General features: G+C 40.4%; 1 protein-coding gene across 4 annotated transcripts in view; it reads right to left on the reverse strand.

The window, feature by feature from the left end:
- The window catches only part of LOC148149822 (SMAD family member 5-like), a 42542-nt gene extending 19815 nt beyond the window's left edge, over window positions 1-22727 (reverse strand). Inside the window, exons 1-4 of one of the 4 annotated variants that reach the window (XM_087988269.1) lie at window positions 22105-22727; window positions 18931-19577; window positions 14867-15127; window positions 11774-11887 (exon numbers count right to left, since the gene is read on the reverse strand). In XM_087988269.1, coding sequence (XP_087844395.1) covers window positions 11774-11887; window positions 14867-15127; window positions 18931-19333 — 778 coding nt within the window. In that variant the 5' untranslated portion in view covers window positions 19334-19577; window positions 22105-22727. Of the gene's footprint in view, window positions 1-11773; window positions 11888-14866; window positions 15128-18930; window positions 19578-22100 lie in introns of all 4 variants that reach the window. The other 3 variants (XM_087988268.1, XM_087988271.1, XM_087988270.1) reach the window with 3 other exon arrangements.
- Window positions 22728-24626: the final 1899 nt, after the last annotated feature.

Here is a 24626-nt window from a genome sequence, read left to right on the forward strand (position 1 = left end):
ATCAATGATTTGGATGAAGGGACCAAATGCATGGTTGCTAAATTTGCAGATGATAAAAGGACAGATAGGAAAGTATCTTGTAAAGAGGACACGAAGATTCTGCAAAAGAATTTGGATAAGTCAGGGTGCAAATAAAGGTAGATAAAGTGTAACTTGGGAAAAAGTGTATTTGTTCTCTTTGGCAGGAAGAATCGAAAGGCAGTATAAAGGTAAATTATAGAATTCAGAGATACAGAGGGATCTGGTGGTCCAGTTCACAAATCACAACATGTTAATGTGCAAATACAGCAGTGATTAGAACGACATATGAAATGTTGTTGTTTATTGCAAGGGGAATGACATATGAAATTAGGGGTGCTTTGCTATTGTTGTAAACAATGTTGGTGAGATCACATCCAGCCTACTGTGTACAGTTTTAGTCTTATTTAAGAAAGGATTTACACGTGCTAGTTTAGGGAAAGTCCATTTGATTTATATTGTGAAATATTAATTTATAAGAATAAAGTTGCACAGGCTGGGGCTGCATCCATTGGAGTTTAGAAGAATGAGAGGTCATATAATTTAAACATTTGAGATCCTGAGTGTACTTAATAGGGTGGTTGCTGAAAGGATATTAATAATAGCTTCAGTTTTTTTTGTCAGTCAGGATCCCAACACTCTTTTACTTTACATGTACATTATTTTCTTTTGATACAAGTACAGTTCTTTCCTGGATTTTGATACCCATGCGAAGCACTATACATTCAATTTGATCTAACATCTATTTGCCCAATCCGTAAAGGTATTTAAATTCCCCTGTAGCCTATTCTGCTCAGCTTTGGAGTCTACCATCCTGTCAGTCATGTAATATATGTACATTTAGCCACTCTATTAATGATTTGCAGCAGAAACTCATGAACATAACTGATGATGACCCCTTTATCACCATCTTGTGGCAGAGGTTGGAACTAGGTGATATCTTTCGAAAATAAGGATCACCCAATTAAAGCAGAGTTGACAATGTTTTCTCTCACAGTGTTTACGAGACTTTGGATAGCTCTTCCTCAGGGATCAGTGAGAGGGCACAGGTAGTTAGAATTTCATACAACAAGAGAATCAATGATTAACGGGGTGGGGAGCTTGGAATATGGAGTTGATGCCGCAATCAGATCAGCCAAGATTATATTGAATCGTGGAACAGGCTAGGAGTGGTCAAAGGACCTGCACATATTCCTAAATCATATGTTTGTACAGCACAATCATCAGTTGTTGCACTTTCAATTTGCATCAGTCACAGTTCCTGTCAGATAAATTCTCCAAATTTCTCCTTCGTTGTGCGAATGCACTAATTTTTATGGTTTATATCATGACAACAGCCTTTCAATACAGTACTCTAGCAGCCACCTTTCATGTATTGCCCAAAATAATGGCCGAGAAGCATGGAGAGGTACACAATTCTGTAAAATTGTCTTTAATGTGATAATGAGCAGACACTCTGTTTGATGTCTCCCTTTCCTAATAAGCCTGGGAATTTGGACATTGCTGTAATTTCAATGCCTCCTTGGCTGAAATTAATAAAGATACTTGATCAAAACTAAGTGAAATTTTCTACTCCCTTGAGCAGGGAGTGTTAGTGAGAAAGCTGGACAAATACAGAGAGAATAGAAGAATCAGAACCTCAAAGATTTTACGATTTTTCCCTTAGGGAAAATGACATTAGCAACTCTGCAGGTGCTATCCCTGTAGTTGCATGAGGGGTGGTTCTATGACCAAATAGGAACTGGGACAGTTTGGTATCCAGTGAAGCTGTAAGCTGTTTTTATAAGCTTGCCTTCACAGTTTGTCAGCTCTTTCTGCCAGACCATTAGAGGATGGATGGTGTGTAGCTTAAACGTTGAATGGCATTCAATTTTAGGAAATACCCAAATTCCCTGTTGGCAAACGATGGCCTGCTATCCGTCAACAACACTTCCGGGAGTTCTTGTCTTGCAAAACATTTGTGGAGTTTTTTGATCGTTGGCCCTGTGTTTGACGAATGAACTCTATGCACTTCCACTCTGAGTGATGACTAAGAACATTGAGCCTGTGAAAGAACCTGCATAGTCGATGTGTAACTGAGTCCAGGATTTACCCGACCACTCCCATGAGTGTGGGGGAGCTGCTGGCAGTAATTTCTGTCCTTGTTCACACTCTGGGCACTGCCCCACCAATGTGGCTATGTCAGCGTTCACTTCTGAGCACCAGACATAACTTGTCGCAAACATCTTCATGTTGGAAACCCCTTAATGACCCTGGTGGAGTTCAGCCAGTATCTGACTGTGACCTTTGCTTGGGATAATCACTTTTGCTCCCTATAATAATATGCCATCCTCTACTGTGATCTGGTCTCTCTGGGTCCAAAAAGGTTTGAACAAGAATAAAAATTACTGCCAGCAGCTCCCCTACATTCATGGGAATGGGTGGGTAAACCCTGGATTTAGTTACACCTCGACTACGCAGGTCATTTCATGGGCTCAAAGTTCTTCGTCATTGTGGGCCAAGAAGGTTTCAATTCTGGTTCAGATGGCCCTTTGGTTTCACCCATCATCACCAGCTGTTTCAGTTTTGCCAAGACCAGATCTTTCTCCATCCAAAGTGTGATATTGTCAGCTGTGACTGGTTGTGTGTGCAGGAAGTTTTAAAACTATTACTGACTCTTCCAATGGTGGTACCAGTGGCATCATGTCTGCCAGTGAGAGATGGCTCAATACATCCACATTCGCTACTTGGCCTCCTGGACAGTGTTCCAACTTGTAATTATATGCAGTTAGTATGACAGCCCACCACTGAATTTGGCCTGAAGTTATAGGTGGCACTGTCTTGTTCTCTAAGTAGACCTAGCTGGGATTTGTGCTCCATTTTTATGACAAATTTACACTAGTGAAACTATTTACAGCATTTCCTGATTCTAAATATGACTGCCAAACATTCATTCTCTATTCTGCCATATATAGGCTCTGCATTAACCAATGTGCTGGATGTATACACTATTGGGCATTCCATTGGGCCACCTATGAGCTAATACCACCTGATGCCGAATGGGGAGGAATCGCATATCAATACCAGAATTCGCTAGGGTTCATACTATGCCAAGACCTCAGAGGATGATAGCTGTTTCTTCACCTCCCTGAAAGTTGTAGCTTCAATTTATGACCATGTCCAAGGCTTTTTTAAGACTTGATGCAAAGGTGCCAGGATGGAAACCAGGTTATGTAAGAACTTTCCTTAGTTTCACCAGCCCAAGGAAAGATCTAAGCTCCTGTACAGATGTGGGAGCCAAGGCAGCTTTGATCACCCTCACTTCATCTTCCAATGGGTATAACCTTGTCTTGTTTACTCTGTAGCCCAAGTAAGTCACTTGGGGTGCCTGGAACACACACTTTTCCCTTCTAAAGCATACATCCACCAGGGAGACACGTCTAAGGACTATCCAAGTCCTCTAAATGCTCCTTATTGGCCTTCCCTGTTATTATCGCATCATCAAGAGAAATGGTGACCTGTGGCAAATCTTGCAAAATGTTTTCCATTGTCCACTGAAAAATTGCATAGGCTGATGATACCCCAAATGATAGTCTTGTATATTGGTACAAACCCCTATTAATTGTAACATAGATCTGGAAATCCTCAACTAACATGACTCTTTGCAAGTACAAATGGCTTATGTCCAGCTTCGTCAAGGACAGCCCCTCCTACCAGCTTTGTATATAAATCCTCTATGGGAGATTCTGGGTATTTATCAAGCTACAAAAAGTGGGTTAGTGTTTGTTTAAAATCTCCACAAACCGACACATCGAGTTTCACAATCAGTACGATCAACGCTGCCCATTCTGCTTTCCAGCCTCTGGATTTCTGCTTCTACTTTTGTATGTGAGGTAAATGGCACTGGGCAGGCCTTACCGAATCATGGAATTGCTACCTGGCCAACATGCAAGATGGCCTTGGCTCCTTTGACAATCCCTTGACCTTCCTGAGAAACTTCCAAGTATTTAATCAGAACTTCACTTAGGCAGTCATTTTCTAATCAAAAATGTTGAACTAATCTAAGTGAATCTTTCTGAACTAACTTCACCCCATCAAGCTTGGGCCCAAACCTTTTACTACAATCAGTGGGAACTGATCCAGCTGCTTCTCATAAAAGACCAGAACCGAAGTTGTATCCTTAATCTGTAAAGGTTCCCTGGTATAGGTTCTCAGTCTAACTGAGGTCTTGCACAAACTTAAAGGTTGGCGTCGAGAGCAAATTTTATTAAAGACTGGTTTGGCGATCACTGAAACAGCCTCAACGGTATCGACCTCCATTAGAACCAAGTGATCATTTGAAGAGATATTTATTTTGACTGGTTCTGACTTGGAGGTTGCTAAACAATTTAACTGTTCCCAATTGGATGCAGGATGTGCATTCTACTGGATACTGACCAATGAGTTTTCTTAAGCTTTGGTTGGTCCAGTGGGACTCTTTTGCCATTTTGAGTCAGCATACTGGTAACAACTACAATGGCTTGCCCACCCTAATCATGATGAAAATGTTATCCATTTGGCCAAGGCTTGGCTTTGTTTTAGGGTTTTGTTGTGGGCTGACCTAGAGTCCCTCTGTTCAGGATGTTTCCTCAGTAAAGCTATGCAATTGCCTTCACTCAAGTGGTCTTCCCCAAGCTCAGCTGGACTGGCAAGTGTGTCCATTTCCATCAGAATACCCTGCATCTCATCTGCTCCACTTGCTGTATTTCCAATGATAAAGCCAGTTGTAGCGCCAGTTTGAAGTCCAGATGGGCTTTAGCTAGTAGGTGCTTTTGCATAGTTACATCATTAATCTCACATACCATGTGGTCTCTCTGAATCTAATTAAGGGTTAAACTAAAGTCACACACCTCTGCCAGTTGTCTTAACTTAGTCAAAAATTCCCAAATGGATTCGCTGGTTCTCAGATTGCTGAGTAAAACTGATAATGTCTCAGAGTTAGAGGATGCTTGGGATCATAAAATTCCATAACTAAATCCGTCAACTCTTGAAAGATTTTAATATCTGGTGCCTCAGGGAAACCTCCAAATAACCGATAAAGCTGTGGGTCCACAAGCTGTCAAGGGAATTACTCATTGCTTTTCATCTGCTGCAATGTCATTTGCCTGGAAAAAATAACACATTCTTTCCATACATTAGGCCCAGTCTTTTATGGGGATCAAATGAGTCAAACTTCCCATATAATGGCATGATGTCAGAAATGCTTACCCCAATTCAAAGCCGACTGTTGTAAGTGAATTCCTTCAGGAGTGTGCTTTACTCTCAGCGTCAGTGAAATAACTCCACAGAGGCTGGCATCCTGTCACCAAGTCACTCTTTATTTACATGTCGATAAGTCCTTGATGTTGATCCAGTTTCCTCAGAGCCAGCTCTCAGCATGACAGGATGTCCGAAACTCTTGTTTATATCTGTCAGCCAGGGCTCCCTAATCATGCCAGATTAACAGCCCCAATCAGGGAACTCCTATTCCATGAGGTCTATTTGGCTGATAGATATAGATATAGAATCCCGACAGTGTGGAAACAGGCCGTTCGGCCCAACAAGTCCACACCGACTCTCCGAAGAGTAACCCACCCAAACCATTCCCCTACATTTACCCCAGACTAATACACCTTACCTATACATTCTTGAACACTATGGGTAATTTAGCATGGCCAATTCATCCAACCTGCACATCTTTGGATTTTGGGAGGAAACTGGAGCACCTGGAGGAAACCCATGCAGACATGGGGAGAATGTGCAAACTCCACACAGACAGTCGCCCGAGGCAGGAATTGAACTCAGGTTCCTGGCGCTGTGAGACAAGTGTTATCCATACACGTACCATCCTCTGTGTGAAAAAGTTGCCCCTTAGCTCTCTTTTATATCTTTCCCTCTCACCCTAAACCTATGCCCTCTAGTTTTGGATTCCCCCACCCTAGGGATGAGGCTTTGTCTATTTATCCTATCCATGCCCCTCATGATTTTATCAACCTCTATAAGGTTACTCCTCTGCCTCCGATGATCCAGGGAAAACAGTCCCAGCCTGTTCAACCTCCCCCATAGCTCAAATCTTCCAACCCTGCAACATCCTTGTAAATCTTTTCTGAGCCCTTTCAAGTTTCACAACATCCTTCCAATAGGAAGGAGATCGAAATGCACACAATATTCCAAAACTGGCCTAACCAATGTCCTGTACAGCTGCAACATGACCTTCCAATCCCCGTAATCAATACTCTGACCAATAAAGGAAAGCATACCAAACACCTTCTTCACTATCCTATCTACCTGCAACTCTACTTTCAAGGAATTATGAACCTGAACTCCAAGGTCTCTTTGTTCAGCAACACTCCCCAGGACCTTACCATTAAGTGTATAAGTCCTGCTAAGATTTGCTTTCCCAAAATGCAGCACCTCGTATTTATCTGAATTAACCTCCATCTGCCACTTCTCAGCCCATTGGCCCATCTGATCAAGTTTCAAATTTCAGCGCTGCATCTGCATTGGTTTGATCTCTAATCTAGTGTGCCAGTTCATTTTCACGTCCACATAGTTGCCCTTGTTTAGGTTTAAATTTCTATAATACTAGGCTTCTCTCTCTTTCAAACAGGTGTAGCATTCAATCATATTGTGATTGTCAGTTGCATCTTAACTCTGAAATCATTAACTAATCCCAACATATTACATAGTATCAGGTCTAATATAACCTGCACTCTGATAGTTTCTTAGAGGAGCACGTTCTGGAATGAATCTTGAAACCACTCTATGAATTCCTTATCAAGGCTACTAACCTCAGAGTCTTTTTTGAAGAGATTACAAAGGTGATGGACAGAAGTAAGTCAATGTATATTGTTTATATTGACTTTCAGAAGGCATTTGATAAAGTCCTATACAAGAAAGTGTTCACTAAGGTGAGATTACTGATATGGATAGGAAATTGATTGAAGAAACAGAACGATAGTTAAGCATTCAAATTGTTTGGACTTGACTATTGGTGTCCTAGAGGGATCTGTGTTGGAAGCTCAATTATTCAGAATAAATGAATTAGGTAATGGAATAAAAGGTCAAATATCCAAATTAACTGCTGATAAAATTGGACAGCATTATGGACAGCTTTGGCAACAGCATAAAATTCTAACAGGATATTGATAAATTAGGTGAATGGGCACAGTTGTGGCAGATGGATTTTAATATAAGCAAATGTGAGGTTATCCATTTTTGACCAAAAAGGAATAGATCATAGTTTTTATGTTAGAAAGAGCAAAATTAAATACATTGGATATCCAATGAGATTTGGGGGTTCAGGTGCATAGCTCTTTAAAATGTCATGAACTGGTGCAGAAAATAATGAAGAATGCTAATGGAATGCTGGACTTCATATCTAAAGGGTGGCACGGTGGCTCAGTGGTTAGCACTGCTGCCTCACAGCGCCAGGGACGCAGGTTTGATTCTAGCCTCGGGCGACTGTCTATGTGGAGTTTGCACATTCTCCCCATGTGTGCCTGGATTTCTTCCGGATGGTCCAGTTTCCTCCCACAATCCAAAGATGAACAGGCCAGGTGAATTGGCCATGCTAAATTGCCTATAGTGTTAGGTACTTCGTCAAAGGGAAATGGATCTGGGTGGATTACTCTTTGGAGGGTCGGTGTGGACTTGTTCGGCTGGAGGGCCTGTTTCCACACTCTAATAATCTAAAGAGCTAGAGTATAGGGAAGCAGACGTTATGCAGCAGTTATACAAAACCCTAGTTAGACCCCATTTGAAGAAGTGAGGGTAGATCTGGACACCAAACCTTAAGAAGCAGGCTCTGGAGGTAGATTAACACAGGTTTACAAGGATCATCTCTGGGCTTCAGGGGTTAAGTACTGAACAGGGATTAGAAAATTTGACATTTATTCTCTAGAATTAAGACGTTGAAGGGTGATCTAATTGAAGATTTCAGAATATGAATCGGGAAAGACATGGTAGACAAAGTTAAACTATTTTCACTGGTTGAAAATTCTAGAACCAGGGACATAGTCTAAGAATTAGGGCCAGGGCATTCAGGAGAGATGTTAGAAAACACTTCTACATGCAAGAGTAGTGGAGATTTGAAACTCTCTTCCTCAAATGGTGGTTGATGCTAATTCAATTATTAAATTTAAACATTAGAGAGACATTTTTTATTAAGCAAGGTTATCAAGGGATACAGGCCCAAGACAGGTATATGGTGTTAAGCCACAGGTCAGCTATGATCGTGTTGACCAGCACAGCAGTATCGAGGGGCTGAATGGTCTACTCCTGACCCTATGTTTCTTTTGCCAATTTGATTTAAACAGTTTAAATGTTGATTTAAAACAGCCATGTTTATGGCTTCCCCTTTATTGCAAACGCACAATAGTTCTTCTTGTATTCTTTGTACTACATTGTGGTTACTGCTATGGCACCAGAAGATCACTCTCACTAGTGACGACTTCTACTACTCATCAGCTCCGTGATTCTACACTCTGATCTCCTGGACCTCGGTCATCTCTAAATATTACATTAAAGTCTTCCTTGATAAACAATGCTACCATTCCACTTTTCCTAGCTTCCTACTCCCCTTGAATATCATGTACCCCTCAATAATCAGGACCCAGTCCTTGCCATCCTGCAGCCACATCTCTGTAATGGTTTTCATAGTTACTTTGTTGTGTGTTATCAATTCATTTATTTTGTCATGAGATAGGAGAGTGACTCCCCTTGACATTACAGCTGCAGTTGACCAAGTGTGACTGAGAGGAACTTCCTGGGGGTCTTTTGTGTTGTCCCTCCTCCTCCCTGTAGATGCCTGTTGGCACCACCCTCTCTGAGAAGAAGGGACACATGGACTGAGGCCAAGCCCTTTTGTTCCCCCACTCACCTTGACTCTGATGCTGACTGTCAATGGTTACATTGATGGAGTTTTGGTCTATGTGTATGTCTGTGTCCAGTGAACTCATGTCTACATGACAGTCACCAACCTGCCCATGAGACAGACAGAGGTAGACAAGCAGGAGGCTGGAAGAACACAGCAAGCCAGGCAGCATCAGGAGATGGAGAAGTCAACATTTTGGGTGTAACCCTTCTTCAGGACCCTTCTCCACCTCCTGATGCTGCCTGGCTTGCTGTGTTCTTCCAGCTCTCTGCATGTCTGCCTTGGATTCCAGCATCTGCAGTTTTTTTTGTCTCTAACATGAAACAGACAGATGGCATGCATCAACCGTGCACTCCTCCATCATTTGATCTTGTTTACTGACTGCCTTTGGCAAATCTGCCTGCGGTTCATGTGCCTGTCTGTGCATTTTTACAAAGTCCTTAATGGCCAAGACAATGGAATCATCTTCTTCCTGGGCCTGAGCAGGTGCCATGTCTTTGGAAGTTCCTTGTGTGCCAGTGACCTGATCTGTGCCATCCTCAACCAGCTGCAGAGACGTGTCAGTGGTGGGCTCACCAGATTATGCTTCCGAGTCCAGTCGAGATAGAGAATTCAGTGGGGTGGAAGTGAAAGTCTCTGAGCTGGTGCAGGGTGCAGGTGATTGGTGCATCATCTGAGGGTTGTTTGATGGCCTCCTCAGAGATGGAGGTGGAGCTGAGGATTAGCAGTGTTGGCCTCTTCTTTGTAGTTCTTTGCTAGGTTCCATGAGAGTTTACATAAGAGAAGAGGGGGAACTAGTTGTCTAAGAGGGCTGAAAGCTTGTACAAGTTAAGGATGTTAGTAATGGGAGAGCTGAATGGCACAATGAAGCTTATTGGTTTAGTTTCCATTGAGGTTTCGTGACCCACTGAGCAGTTGTGTTCTTCTTTGGCCAACTGCAGCATTTTCTTTTTCATATGGGGTAAGAAGCTTAATGTGTGCCATTGTTCTTCACCCACTCTGATTGGTTAGGAGACATTTTTTCCTGCAATGAGACAAAGAAGGGATTGAATGAAAGTGTATTGAAAAACAGTTAATAGTGATGAAGGAGCAGGAGAGGTGTTGAGGATTCCCTAATGAGTGAGTAGGAAATTAGAAGACAGGAAGGGTTAGTAGTTTGTGAGGCTGAGGTAGGCAAGAGCCATTGAGTGGACATGTGTAATGCATTAGTGAACAATGTGTGAGCACAACATGAGTGCTGGTAAGAAGCTGGTGTGCAGTGTTAGATTCCTAGTGAGTGGTTGCTCTATTAGTATGAGAGACAGCAGAGAGAAAAACTTGGTACTTACCTTTGCACAGCCCAGATAGCCATTAAACTGCTTTCAGCACTATTGGTTGTTGTGTTTAATCCTGGACACCACATTAACACAGGCTGTTCTCTCCTTCCAGGCTGGTTGTGGTGTGGCCATACAACAGACTTCCTTTCCACCACCCCATCCACTAACTCCTCCAGGTTCCTGTTAGTGAAACAGGGGCCAGCTTCCCTTTTTTGGGCAGAAACAGAAAATGCTGGAAAAACTCAGCAGAATTAATGTTTCGGGTCCAGTGACCCTTCTTAAGTCCTTTTCGTAGAGTTGCTTGGTTACAGTGGTGGAGTAGCAGAGTGGAGGGTACTTTTTGACTTGCAGCATCTGAATTGCTATAGAGTTGGGAATTAAATAAGGCACCAACACTGTGGACATCACAAAGTCCTGGCAGCTTCCACCAAGCCTGCTGCATGAATGCATAAGATGGCGGGGGAGAAGCCTGTTGTATAGTTAATGAACAGAGGATTATATGAGAAAGTTTGACATAACAGACCACTCGCCATGAATCTCACCAAAAAATACTCTGCCAAAAAATATGAAAATTCAATCTCATGCCCTTCTTGGCTGCACAGTTCTGTATTTAAGCTACAAAGTTGGTTTATGGTGAAACTTTGAATCACACCATAAGGAGAAAACTTTAACCACTGTGCAAATCTGTTCAGGAAAGTTCCCCTCATTTCCCTTTCATATCAAAGCAACTGAATTGCTTTCATGGCTATTAGCACTGCCAAAGTTAATGACCAAGTAATCAATACAATATTTACTAACATTTCTCTTGTAGATAGAAAGGCAAACCCAAGCCATCGAAATTGCCTAAGTACAGAAACATTAAATGTAATCAATAAAAACTGGAAAAATTCAAGATACCTCCCAATATTTATAATTCAAAACAAACTAAAGCATAGTCAAGAAAGTAACAGACACGATAACACTACATTTCAAATAGTAAGAGACAATCGAATCTCATTGTAAAATTATTTGCTCTATGTCGTGATTATTCTGAACTTTAAGACCATATTCTACATTTCCCTAATTCCACCAATTACATTTTATGAAGTAAATGCATATCCCAGATCAGTTTGGTATGATGTTTAGACGTTGTGCTCCACTGTGTTATTATGTGACCTGTATCTGTAGATCTGTTTATTGCTGCTGTAATCTTAATATGATGTGGAGGTGCTGGTGCTGGACTGGGGTGGACAAAGTCAGAAATCACATGACACCACATTATAGCCCCTTCACCTGATGAAGGGGCAATGCTCCAAAAGCTTGCGATTTCAAATAAACCTGTGGAACTATAATCTGGTGTCGTGTATAACTTCTGACGTAATCTTAATAATGTGTGCCACAAACTGGTGTACAAAGTTAAAAATCACACAACACCAGGTCACCTGATGAAGGAGCGTCGTTCCGAAAGCTAGTGTGCTTCCAATTAAACCTGTCGGATTATGATCTGGTGTTGTGTGATTTTTAACTTTGTACACCCCAGTCCAACACTGGCATCTCCAAAGCATGACAAACTGGTGTGTCGGCTTACCTTTACAATCAACCAACTCTGGAACAAATGAGGAATCACTTGAGATGTCCATTGGCTGAATGTCACGCATCACTTGTTTGTCTGTGGGCCCATACAGAGGTGGTAGTGTCTTGGCTGCAAACAGACCATGGTCAACATTAACAATTGGAAAAGTTAACTTTTACTTTTTTGATCTGATAAGATGTACCTGTTGACCCTTTTAAAAATAATTTGGATTCCCCAAACAAGTAAAGTAATGCCCAATAAAAATAGAAAATGCTGGAGAAAATCAGCAACTATGACAGCAATTTTTAAAAATTCATTCACAGGATGTGTGTGTCACTGTTCAAGCCAGCATCTATTACCCATCCCTAATTGCCCAGAGGGCAGTTAAGCATCAATCAGATTGCTGTGAGTCTGGAGTCACATGTAGGCCAGATCACACAGCAATTTCTTTCCTTAAAGGATATTAGTGAACCAGATTTTTTTTACCTGACAATAAACAATAGTTTTCATTAGACTCTTTATTCAGCATTTTTATTGAATTCAAATTCCACCACCTTCTATAGCAGAATTCGGACCTATGTACCCAGGACATGACCAAGGCGTCTAGATTAATGGTGCAGTGATAATACTACTAAGCCATCACTTCCCCAGATGTGGATAAAGAAGCAGAGTTAATGTTTCACGTCCAATATGATTCCTCAAATGTTCCTTCTCCAAAGATGCTGCATGACCTACAGAGTTTCTCCAGCACGTTTTGTTGATATTTCAGGTCTCCAGTATCTACAGTAATTTCCTTTTATTAAAGTAACAGCCAAATCATGTTAGATCTAACACAGGAAGCGCTAGACAAAAAAACAAATAAACATGCATCCATTTCTCTGTCGTGGTAGTCACATGATACGACCATAATGGAATTTTGGAGTCATCAGAGCAATAAATTGGTCAACAACAAATAAAAGGAAAGAGCGGCCTTGAGCTTTAAGAACCATAGGCCCAAAGACATATGTTCCTCAGAAGCATGCTTTTCTGTGTGGAATTTGCACATTCTCCCAGTGTCTGCGTGGGTTTCCTCCCGGTGCTCCGGTTTCCTCCCACAGTCCAAAAATGTGCAGGTTAGGTGAATTGGCCAGGCTAAATTGCCCGTAGTGTCAGATGAAGGGGTAAATGTAGGGGAATGCGTCTGGATGGGTTGCTCTTTGGAGGGTCAGTGTGGACTAGTTGGGCTGAAGGGCCTGTTTCCACATTGTAAGTAATCTAATCTAGTCTAACCTTAACATGTGCATGTTTCAAATTATGCACTCTGTGACCCTCAATGTAACAACATAAAGAAAATACTAAGAAAGAATACAGGATACTTTTCTCTAATAGGTCAGGCACAGAATATGAAGCAGTTCTGACAGAACTGTATAAAACACTAGTGATGCCACAGTAAGAGTGCAGCATATCATTCTGGTCTCCACATGAGAGGAAGAATGTGATCACATTAATGAAGGTACAGAGAGGATTTGTGAGGATATTGCTAAGAATAAAAATGACTGAATAACTGGGAGTTCTGAAGAAGGATCAAGGAACCTGAAATGTTAACTCTGCTTTCTCTCCACAGATGCTGCCAGACCTGCTGTGTATTTCCAGCATTTTTGTTTTAGTTTCTAAACAACTGGGGTTGATTTTGGAACAGAGAAGGCTATTGGAGAGCTTAATTGAGGTGTATAAAATCATGAAGGGCTGACTGTATAAGGAGGATTTAATTCCCTTAGTGAGAGATCCCTACCCATTTGGAAATAGATTTCAAGTAATAGAAGCATGAGGGAAGACATGATAATTTTTTTCACTGAGGAAACTAGAGATCTGGAACTTGCTGTCTGAAACAGTGTAGAGGCAGAAGCTCTTACTATATTTATAAAGTACGTAGGCATCCACATGAATTACTAACTTACAATAAACCATTACAGCACAGTAAAAGGCCATTGTGTTTGCACTAGCTATGCATTCTAATCCCACTTTCCTGAATCTGGTCCATAGACATTCCTGGCTACAGGGTTTCAAGTGCAGATGCAGGTTTTGCCTTGAAAACCAAACTGAGCAATGAATTCCAGAAACCCACTACCCTTTGGTCAAAAACATTTTCTTCGTGCCTCCTCTAATAGAGTCATAGAGACATACAGCATGGAAACAGACCCCTTGGTCCAACCGGTCCATGCCGACCATCCTTCTACGAATTTCCTGTGCCCCCTGGTAATTGACCTCTCTGCCAGGGAAACCAGGTCTTCCTTTTACACTGTACCCAAGCTGCTCATTATTTTTAACACCCCAATTAATTCACCCCTCAGCCTCCTATTCTCTAAGGAAAACAACACTAACCTATCTGGTTGTTCCTCATACCTGAAATTTTCAGACCCCGACAACATACTTTTAAATCAGCTCTGTACATTCTCTACAGCAATTATGTCCTTCTTGTAATGTGTATAGAACTGTATACAACATTCCAGCTGTGGTCTGACTAGTGTCTTGTATGATTCTAAAATGAATAATTGAAAATAAAGCAAACAAAGGTGATGACAATCCCTGTACTGCCATTTTTTGGGTTGTAATGGTCAACTAAACAGATATCTATTATGAATTATTTTCAATGAATGTCACTGTATTTATTTTCAGTACCAGCCTTAAAAGGAATTATAACAACAGTTCTACTGAAAGCCAGGTCTACTGTTGTACTCTTACAGCGTTTCTTTGTCATACTCTCAAATGAAAGTAGTAATTTAGATTGCTAAGCCTATTGGCTTTCTTTTGGGAATGTGTTTCTAATCAAACATTACAGTACGTTATCTTTCACTCAGACTTCTATAACTTTACCCTCAATAAAGGTTGTAGTTCACTGGGTCACTTTGCTCCCTTTTTAATTAAAAAAAAAGCATCAACCTTTGACTAGGTTCAGTATTCAGTGAATTCTATAAGATCTGTACCAGAGTTCATAAAACATGTTCTGTTATTTCGTCAAGAATCCTTACAGTATTTTATCTTCAAAAGTGTTTCATTTACTGTAAAGTGTTTTCAAATGTTCTCAAATTGTGGCAGATTAATTCCCGTTAATATTAATTGAAATGCTACCTGAGAGTTGATATGAGGCTCGTGAACCAGAACTGGCAGGAGAACTTGGATAGTTAATGTTGCTCGATGATTGAGGGAAAGCGTTGTTTGGTGAAGGCAGATAAGGCGGATTTATTTGCTGATGAAAAGAGCTTGGGAAAGTAACATTGTGCGGCATCAATGGTTCATTCTGAGGTGACAGAGGCACATTGCGAAACTTGACAAGTAGGCTATGTTGCGGGTTAAATTCACTATGACGTGGCACAAGTACAGGCGGTAGCACTGTAAGAGAACACACAAGTTCAGATGGCCGGTAGACTTTGATCATAGTTTTCTCTTGTATCACAACAAAATCATTGAAAGTTACCTATAAATCTCAGTCTTAATTGCATACCTATGCTCAAACAAAATATGGTAATTTACAACATTAAAGATTTGTGGGTGATTTTAAAATTCTATCACAAATGCTTTTTCTTTCATCTTTGCAGCGCCATTGTCCTTTTCAAACACTGGCATTAATATGCCCAATCGCCTGAAGAGTTAGATAGTAATTCCTTCTTTTAACTGTTTGCCTGCTGGCAGTTTCAGTAAACTTGTCATTATCATCATTGGATACTTGCCATGGAGTAAAACCTATGGCTAGAATCTGTGCATGGAATTTTAATGTGTGGAAGGTGCAGGAAACTTCCACTCTTAACCTCCTGCATTGGGGCTTTGGAAGGACTTACGATTTGGCAATATCATGAACACATCTGTTAGTCAAAATGTTGATAGGGTTGATAGATTAATGTGGAGACAATGTTCCCTCTTATATGCAAATCTAGAGCTGGGGTCATTGTTTAAAAATCAGGAGTTGCCAACTGAAAACAGAAATGATACAAATTTTTCCTGACGGTCATGAGTCTTCAGAACTCTCTTCCTGAAAAGGTGATAGAAATAGACTCCTGGAGTAGTTTTTAAGACAGAGGTATATAGATTCTTGTTCAGCAACAGGCTGAAACTTTGTCAGTGGTAAGCGAGAATGCAGATTTGAGGTTACAATCTGATCAGCTATGATTTTATTGAATGATGGAGCAGTCAGAAAGGGCTGAAAAAGTCTACTCCTGCTCTTTGTTCACTTGTTCCGGGCCATCAAGTCTTGGACCCAAAGAATTCTGGTTCAGAAAAGGAGGAGCCAAAAGACTTCCCTGGGTCAATTTAACTGTTAAGGTTTTAGTTCGGCTAGTGATGCTGAAAGATGACCATTTTATCATTGGCTCAGTTGTAGTTGTTCCAAACCACCTCAATTACTTGTGAACAGTTATAACAGGCCTGCTTATGTTGATTTCTGCGCAACTGTTTTTAGTTTTCATTTGACAACCATGCGTATTCCTTTATCTCCAACGTTCATTCCTCTTCTTCTACCCTGTGCAATTCTTCCCTTTCAATTTGAGTGTTAGCAAGACATCCATAACTACATATTCAGTCCCATTGTACAAGTCAACTTTGTACAAGTCAAATTGTAGAAGTTTGAAGCCCCAGCACTGATCTCTGTGGGTCAGTGTGTTCTCCTAAAACAGCTGCAGTGGGGACCATTGTGTAATGATCACAGATGGAAATGTACAGCAGATCTTTCTCCTATTTAGATTAGATTACTGACAGCGTGGAAACAGGCCCTTTGTCCAACAAGTCCACACCGACCCTCCAAAGAGTAACCCACCCAGACCCCTTCACCTAACACTATGGGCAATTTAGCGTGGCCAATTCACCTAACCTGCACATTTTTGGACTGTGGGAGGAAACCGGAGCACCCGGAGGAAACCCACGCAGACATGGGAGAACGTGCAAACTCCACATACACAATTGCCTGAGACGGGAATTGAACCCGGGTCGCTGGCGCTGTGAAACAGCAGAAAGTTTTTGGGCAATTCAACTTTGACTAGGAGTTCTGATAAAGAACCTTTTTAATAAGGAAAAACAAACAACGGTGATACCTTGACTATTTGAACAAGATAATTAGGAAATGAATCAAGATCTTCTGATCTGTTCCTCTGTCTCAACAATCTTACTTATTAAATTTACATTTACAAAACTGACATGTATGTGTAACATGCTCAGTTATTTATCAGTTTTAATCATGGTGTACACTTTCATTACTTACATACACACAATGGCTATTAGTACTGCATATAATTCTGATACAAAAGAAGAGATTGAAATTAGCTCTTAAGGAATAAGTTGTTTATTATTCTAACTGCACAGAGTTACTACCTATTTATCAATAAAATAATTTATCATTTGATAACTAAATATCATTTGATTTTTTCCTAAGCTACAAGCACGAGTCACAGCAGTTATATTGGATCTAAACTTTCTCTGATATTTCTAAAGCTGACTAGCATTAAAGTTTAAGAAGAACTGAGTAAGGTTTTATTTTCTTAGCACTCTCAGTAAACATTCAAAATCTGCCCACAAATAATGTCACATATAACAGAATGGAAGAAAGTAACAAAAGTTCATAACAACATTAGTATAAATTCAGCTATAATTCATGTAATGCTTCAGTTGTTGAGCTCTCAATCTCAGCTCTACCGTCATGGTTCATAAGGGAGACAACTGTTCTAGGTCATCTTCCATTGGTTACAAAGTGACAGGGGTAAAGACGTGAGAAAAGTTCATTTGCCAGCGCTTTTGACCCTGAATGAATGGTAATAAGAAAGTAAGTATATTTAAAGATATACTAAGCAGCAAGTCCCATTATTACTTAATAACTATGTGAGCTATGGTGCCCCTCACATGTGCATTGCTCATTACACAGAGAATTGCTAGCAACAAGCACGGAATGATCAGCCTGGAACACCTTCCCCCTCCCAGCTAAGAACAGTCCATGTGAGAGTGGGACTAATTGGAGAAAAAAAAATGAAGAGGTAACAGACCCAGTTTTGTATTTTTCCAGAAGGCAATGTAATGTCAGGATTCATCCTCAGGAAACATTTGCTTGGTAATAATTTGACATTGGTGAAAGTGATTTTGTCTTAGGGTATCTTTGATAACTGAAGATTAGAAATCAATCCTGGAAGCTCATTGAAACTAAATGATAACATCCAATTTCCCTACCTTACCTGAACCCACCCCACCAGAGAATACGAATGACTGTAACATGTGATTGAGTTTGTGGGCTTCCATCCCCACTCACATTCTGTAGATTTTTGGCCAGTTTAAAGAAAATTTCCATATCTATTGGTCATATCTGCTTTGTCCCATTTCTGTAGCCATGAAAGATTACAGATGTAGGAAGTAAAAAGTGATGGGTTAATCAAAACTCTAAATCAAAACCAGAAATGAGAAGTAAACTAATTCTTTAGCAGCCAAGTGTGTTGTGAAGCTCCTGGTAAATGTGATTGTTTTACTAAAAACTAATTAAGACTGGATACTATTAATTAAATATTCATTTACAATAAATCCTTTTGTGCAAATAATAAAAGCAAGGCACAAAAAATAATATTTATTGCAGATTGAATTAAGTAAGAACATGATTCAATCTTTAATTGTCATCCTTTGCAACAAAGTATGTTTATTATGCTCAATCTTCGGATTGCTCTGGTAGTTTTTGAAAACAAGTCATTGGAGTTTCAAGAATAATACATTAATTTTCAGTTGATAATGATATTAAATGGGAAACCATTTAATTTCAATTAAAGAATTGCATATCTTACAAGCTGTTTATTGCAGCCACTTCTGATCTGCAGGTATTTAAAATAAACAGTTTTTATAGGAAAATTGGACAAACATACAACTAATCTCACCAGTTTCTATGTAAATCCTGGATTAAATAGGAAAGACTCAACTACAACTCCAAAACAACAGGTGTAAGAAAAAGCCAGACTTCTACTCAATGAATTAAATTTTGAAAGGGACACATATTGATGATTTTAGTAGGTAAAATAAAAACAACATATTGACTAAATGTTGAGACATTAAGATGCAGAGAGATTTTATAAAGGACAGGTTTTGGGCTTTTGATATTATCATGTAATAAGTACTCATTATTAAATCTCCAGGGCAACAGGGGAACCAGATTAAATGAACTACCATAATAGACATACCTGGCATTTCCACCCTCCTGTAATGATATGGATTAATGCATACTTCTTTCTGCTTTGAACCAAATGGGAATTCACAATACTCGAGAGGTTTTAACTCATGGTGAGACTGTAAATCAGGCCATCGCCACACCCTGCAGTATATTACATGTGGTAAGCCTTTACGATGAGATACTTGTAATCTCCCATCCAAAGACCTTGGAATGGTGACACACTTGCTGAGTTGCCCTGGTGAGCTGAGGGCTTTCTCCAGGTCCTCCATGGCCCCTTTCTTTTTTTTCAGCTTTTTCACAAGCGAATCCACAGCCTTTTCTGCCCATTTTTCCTCCTCGTCTCCTTGTTTCCATCCCAGGAGCTTTTTCACTGCAGGACTTGTGAAGGAAAACAAGCTAACCATAGTCATCATTGAAAATACAGAGGAAGAGCTTTTTTTAAATAGTTAGGAAGCATGAAGAAAATGTCATCAAGACCTTCGAAGCCCGTGCAGTTTGATAACTGTCCAGGATAAAGTTCCTGTGATATCTAGAGGTCAGCCACAACAAATCTCTTCAATGCTCTGAATTTAGAGCTGGCCACTGGGAAAGTCTGAGAAGCTTCCAGGAATGGATGCTTTTCTTCTGTAGTCAGATGCCAGCTGGTATTAATTTCACCTGTTAGAATAATACATAGCCATGTTAAAGATCAGATAGCTCTCTCTTTTGAAGGTGTCATTCTTTTCAAGTGTAGTTCACATTTCAATGCTGCATTAATTGCTATGAAATACAACACCATCTGTTTAGCCTGTGGAATTGTGTTGCAGTGTAAAAAAATGTATATATGCATGTACACATACACCTCCACAGTCAATCAAGATTTAACATGGTTAAAATATACAATTTGTGGCAAAATGTCAAATATTTGACTACTGAAATTTTTAAATTCTGTAATTAGAGGCAAATGATATGAGCATAACAACATCTTGAAACTCTGAAATCAGTTGCACTGAAACCTGAACATTGTAGGTTCCTCATCAGCTATCCTAGGGTATGTTTCATTCTTTCATCATTTTCAAAGCATGAAAATTGTCATTCAACAAAATAAGCCATATTTTCTGATTCATTTCTCAGGGTAATGCCCTGACCAATGTAAACCTACTCGGTTTCAAATCTAAATAGAATTTGGCAGTTAACAGTTGACCATAAGACCATAAGATATAGGAGTAGAACTAGACCATCGAGTCTCCCGATCATTCGATCATGGCTGATCTGCTTTTCCACCCTGTTCTCTTGCTTTCTATCTGTAACCTTTTATTCCCAATTCAAGAACCTATTGCTATCTTAAGTACACTCAATTACTTGGCCTCCACAGCCCTTTGCAGCAAGGAGTTCCACACATTAACTACCTTATGGCTGAAGAAATTCATCCTCACCTCAGTTCTAAAGAGCCATCCCTTCGCTCTAGGGCTGTGCCCCTGGATTCTCATCTCTCCTGCCAGTTGAAATATCTTCTCCACATCCAGTCTATCCAGGTCTTTCAGTAAGTTTCAATTGCAGAGGCCTATATCAATGCTGGGCAAAGGACTCCCAAGCACTGGAAGTAATTTCTTTGAGAAAATTTGCTCCACCTCACATTGATCTGCACACTCCGCATTTAATTTGCAAAATGGTTCAGTGTCCTTGTACACTAACTAATGAAAGTAAATTGGAAGGTGCAGGAAGCATTTAGGAAGGCAAATGGTTGACTTTCATTCCAAGAGGATTTGAATACAAAGTAGGGATAAAAGGTGAAAGTGAGGACTGTGGATGCTGGAGATTAGAGTCAACAGTAATGTCGGAAAAATGACAGCCAAATATGCAAGCATCTGACAAGGAGCAATGCAATAATGATTAGCTAATCTCTTTTCATGTTTGAGGGATAAATGTTGGCCCGGACATTGGAAATAATTCTATTGTTTTGTTGAATGCTATGGGATCATTTACATCCACCAGAGGGAGATCAGACCAGTTTAACATCTCATCCAAAACGCAATGCCCTCTGAAAGTGGAGCAGTCACTCAGGTCTGCCCTTAAATATCAGCTTTGATTTTTGTGCCTTGTCTTTGGAGTAGGGTTCAACTCCATAACTGTCTGACTCAGAGGTGAGTGCCACCAAGCAAGTGACCACCAAAATTGTTAACATTTCCGTCATGTAATGGGAGGAGGCTGCTGGAAAAGGATTGAGAAAAAAGTCAGAATAGGGTTCAGCCATGAAGTTGTTTGAAAGCTGGCACAAAGATACTAAAATGAGACCATTGGAATTTGGGTAGAATGGTGGCGATGGCTTCATTATTACAGAGAATGCCATTTGTGCATTTGATCAGGGTTCTCAGTGCTTTAACTGGAGCAGAGACCTAAATAGAGAGTTTAAAACTTGGATTTGGGGGGGGGGGGGAATTCACACAGATTTAGGAGGCAATAACATATTAAAGGAGCTCTTTTGAAAAGGAGAATACAATTAGAGATGGGGTTCGTCCTGTTTCCAAGACAGATGGGAAGGAAGCAGTGTACCAGGGTTACAGTTGGCTTCAATATTAGTGACAAAGAAATCCATGAGCTCTTCACTTCTGTGGAGAAAAGAAAGGGTGGAAAGGAACTGAGGGGGAAATTTTGAGTTTGGAGATTGCAAAATTATTTGAAAAAAAAGCCACAGTTCACAATCCACTTTGAAAATGGCTGTTTGGCAGTATTGGAAAGATGGGTGAAAATGAAAGTCACGTTACAAAGCCAAACAAACAATCTTAACGCTAGTAAGAAGCTGATATCACACCATCACGGCAGGTCACATTTAGAGAGTTGGTCCTCAGCTGTAGCAATAGCCACAGTGCCAGGAACTGACTTGAAAAATATTGCATCCAACCAGGTCGACCTGAAGGCCCTGCTTTCTCTCCTGTATAACCCAGAATGGCGGAGCTTTAAACTACCAAAGATTAAAAAAAAACATCTTTGACAACAGGGAAGTCTTGATTGCTCAGACCCCACTCAGATTCCAGACAGTTACCCTCAGATTTCCAACTCATGGTAGACTTTTTTCAAATGTTTTGGCAGATTGAGTAACTCGTTCGACAAAGTAACAAACATCGACGAATCCTTAAGCTGGGGGGAAAAAAATCAACATTACTTACAAATAAAACAAACCACATTTATGGTTTAACTTACTGACCCTTCTGAGGTGCGAGGATTCCGTCAGCACGTCTCATGTGACAATCCTATGGACAACCAGAAAAGATTGAAGAGAAAACTTCATTGCGACTTACGAAAAGCAGCGGTGAGTGAATGAGAGACAAGACAGATTGGTATCAGGGACCTGGATAACCTTACTTCTCGCACCCAGACAAAGAATTTCTCAGTCACAGAGCACCACTGTCAGAGTCATGGAGTCCGAATCAGTGAAGTGCCAAAGAGACAGTCAGTCTGAGTCTCTCCGCGCATAGGGATCAAGTTGAGAGAATGCCAATGAGGCAAAGCCACAGAACCCAAGTGACATTCACAGACAAGTCAGAGTGTCACAGTACTAGCGGGAAGACAGCCAGAATGAAAGCTTCATGTTTGAATATCAGTCATAGCTTGCTTTCGCAGAAGTCAGCGTCACTAACATCCTAGCCTTAGGCTTTCACCACACTGATTTTGGCAACAGTACAACACTGACATAATCATCATGTCAGGGTCAAAAGTGCAGCATTATGTAGCTGGTGCCAGCCCAGTCTCATCTGTATTACGAGTGACACCACCTTAAAGAAATTGCCTCAAATAAATTTTTTGATTAGTTGTGAAAACCACTCTATGTTATTGCGGTGGGAGAGCCTTCTGCAACTGCAGATTATCGTACAGTGCAGAAGCCTGGAAATCACAATCAGCATAAATGTATCGATGTACACAGCTAAAGCTGGTGGTGTGAACGGCCAGGGCACACTCCCCACAAATAATGCTGACACAAATCATGAGACTCATATCAGTCAATGTCAGCCAGGGACACATTCAGTCTAAACTGGCCTGAGTGATGTGAGAATATTATGGACTCAACCAGTCAGGTGCACTCTTAGTAAAGTGTCATTTCACACATACATATTACAGAAAGTGTGACGTTTGTGTTCATTGACCTCCAACTGCAAGTGAAATTTCGAAAGTACAAAGAAAACAACGTTTCTGGTCAGTTCTTTTTCAATCAGACTATCCTATGATTTAATTTTTAAAAATGACAGGGCTTCAATTGGGTAAACTGGAATTGGTGTGATTATGGAGACCTCACACTGTTATTAGCATGAGACCCACTCCATTTTAACTTGTCATTTTGATATCCTCAGCTTTTGTTTTGGTAATGATTATGAAAATATCAGCAATGGTAACAGCAACTTCAGGAGTTCTGTCATGCATGGAATAAGGTAGAAACCCAGGCATTGCAGCCAGTGAGGGTATACTTATCCACAGGGTGTGCTGCAGAGGCTAGCCAGGTTATACAGCACAGAAACAGACCCTTCAGTCTAACTTTTCCGCACCCACCAACATCCCAATCTGACCCAGACCCATTTGCCAGCATTTGATCCATATCCCTCCAAACTCTTCCTATTCATATATCCATCCAGATGCCTTTTTAAATGTTATAATTGTAACAGCCTTTACCACTTCCTCTGGTAGCTTGTTCCATACATGCACCACTCTCTATGTGGAAATTGTTACCCCTCAAATCGTTTTGAAATCTTTTCCCTCTCACTTTAAGACTATGCCCTCTATTTTGCCCTGGACGAATACATGGATAGGGAGGGAATAGAAAGGGATTTATATCCTGTAAATGAAGACAGTTTTAATATGGAAGGGCAAAATGTGTCAGCACAGACTTGGAGTGCCGAAGGGCATGTTGCTATGCTGTATTGTTCTTTATTCTTTTGGACACACCCCATCTTTTGCAATTGTGAATTCACGAGATGTTGCCCTATAACACTTAGACTCACCGCAAAAACCCATGAAAAAGTTGCATCTTGTTGAAAGAGGGGGAACAGTTTATCAACTGCACAATTACCATAAACATCCTACGACCCTGAAAAACTAATTTTGTATTTACATAATGTCAAATTTCTCCCAATGATATAAATTCCATATTCTTTCTATTTTAAAAAAGCATATTTTCAAAAGACTTCTTCTTAGTTTTCACATCCCTCTGAGGCGGAGCATTCTGAAGATTCATTGCTTTCTGAGTAAAGAAATTTCTCCTTATCTCAATGGGGTTTCTCTTGTTCTGAGATAATGTCCCCCGATTCTACATTCACTCTCCTATCTACATCCACATGCTAGAATTTATCAATTTCAGTAGGATCACCTTTTGCTCTTTGAAATTCTAAAGAATACAGACCCAGTTTTCTCAATCCCTCCTCACGATCCTGCTGCTCCAGGAAATAGTTTGGTGAATCTCTGATGGACTCCTTCTGTGGGAAAACCATCCTCCAATAAGGAGACCAAAACCATACACAGTAATCCAAGTTTAGTTTCACCAAAGTCTATACAATCACATCAAATTATCTTTACTTCTGTACTCAAATCTCCTGACACTGGAGGCCAACATATCATTTCTCTTTATTTTTGCTTGCTACACTTGCATGCCAGTTTATAGAGATTAATAAACAAGGATGCACAGCTCCTAATAGGTACCAACATATTCCAACCTCTCACCATTTAAGAACTGTTCTATCT

The sequence above is a fragment of the Chiloscyllium plagiosum genome, unplaced genomic scaffold, assembly GCF_037043375.1.
Source record: "Chiloscyllium plagiosum isolate Xiang-an unplaced genomic scaffold, Cpla_swu_hap1 HiC_scaffold_6, whole genome shotgun sequence".
NCBI lineage: Eukaryota > Metazoa > Chordata > Chondrichthyes > Orectolobiformes > Hemiscylliidae > Chiloscyllium > Chiloscyllium plagiosum.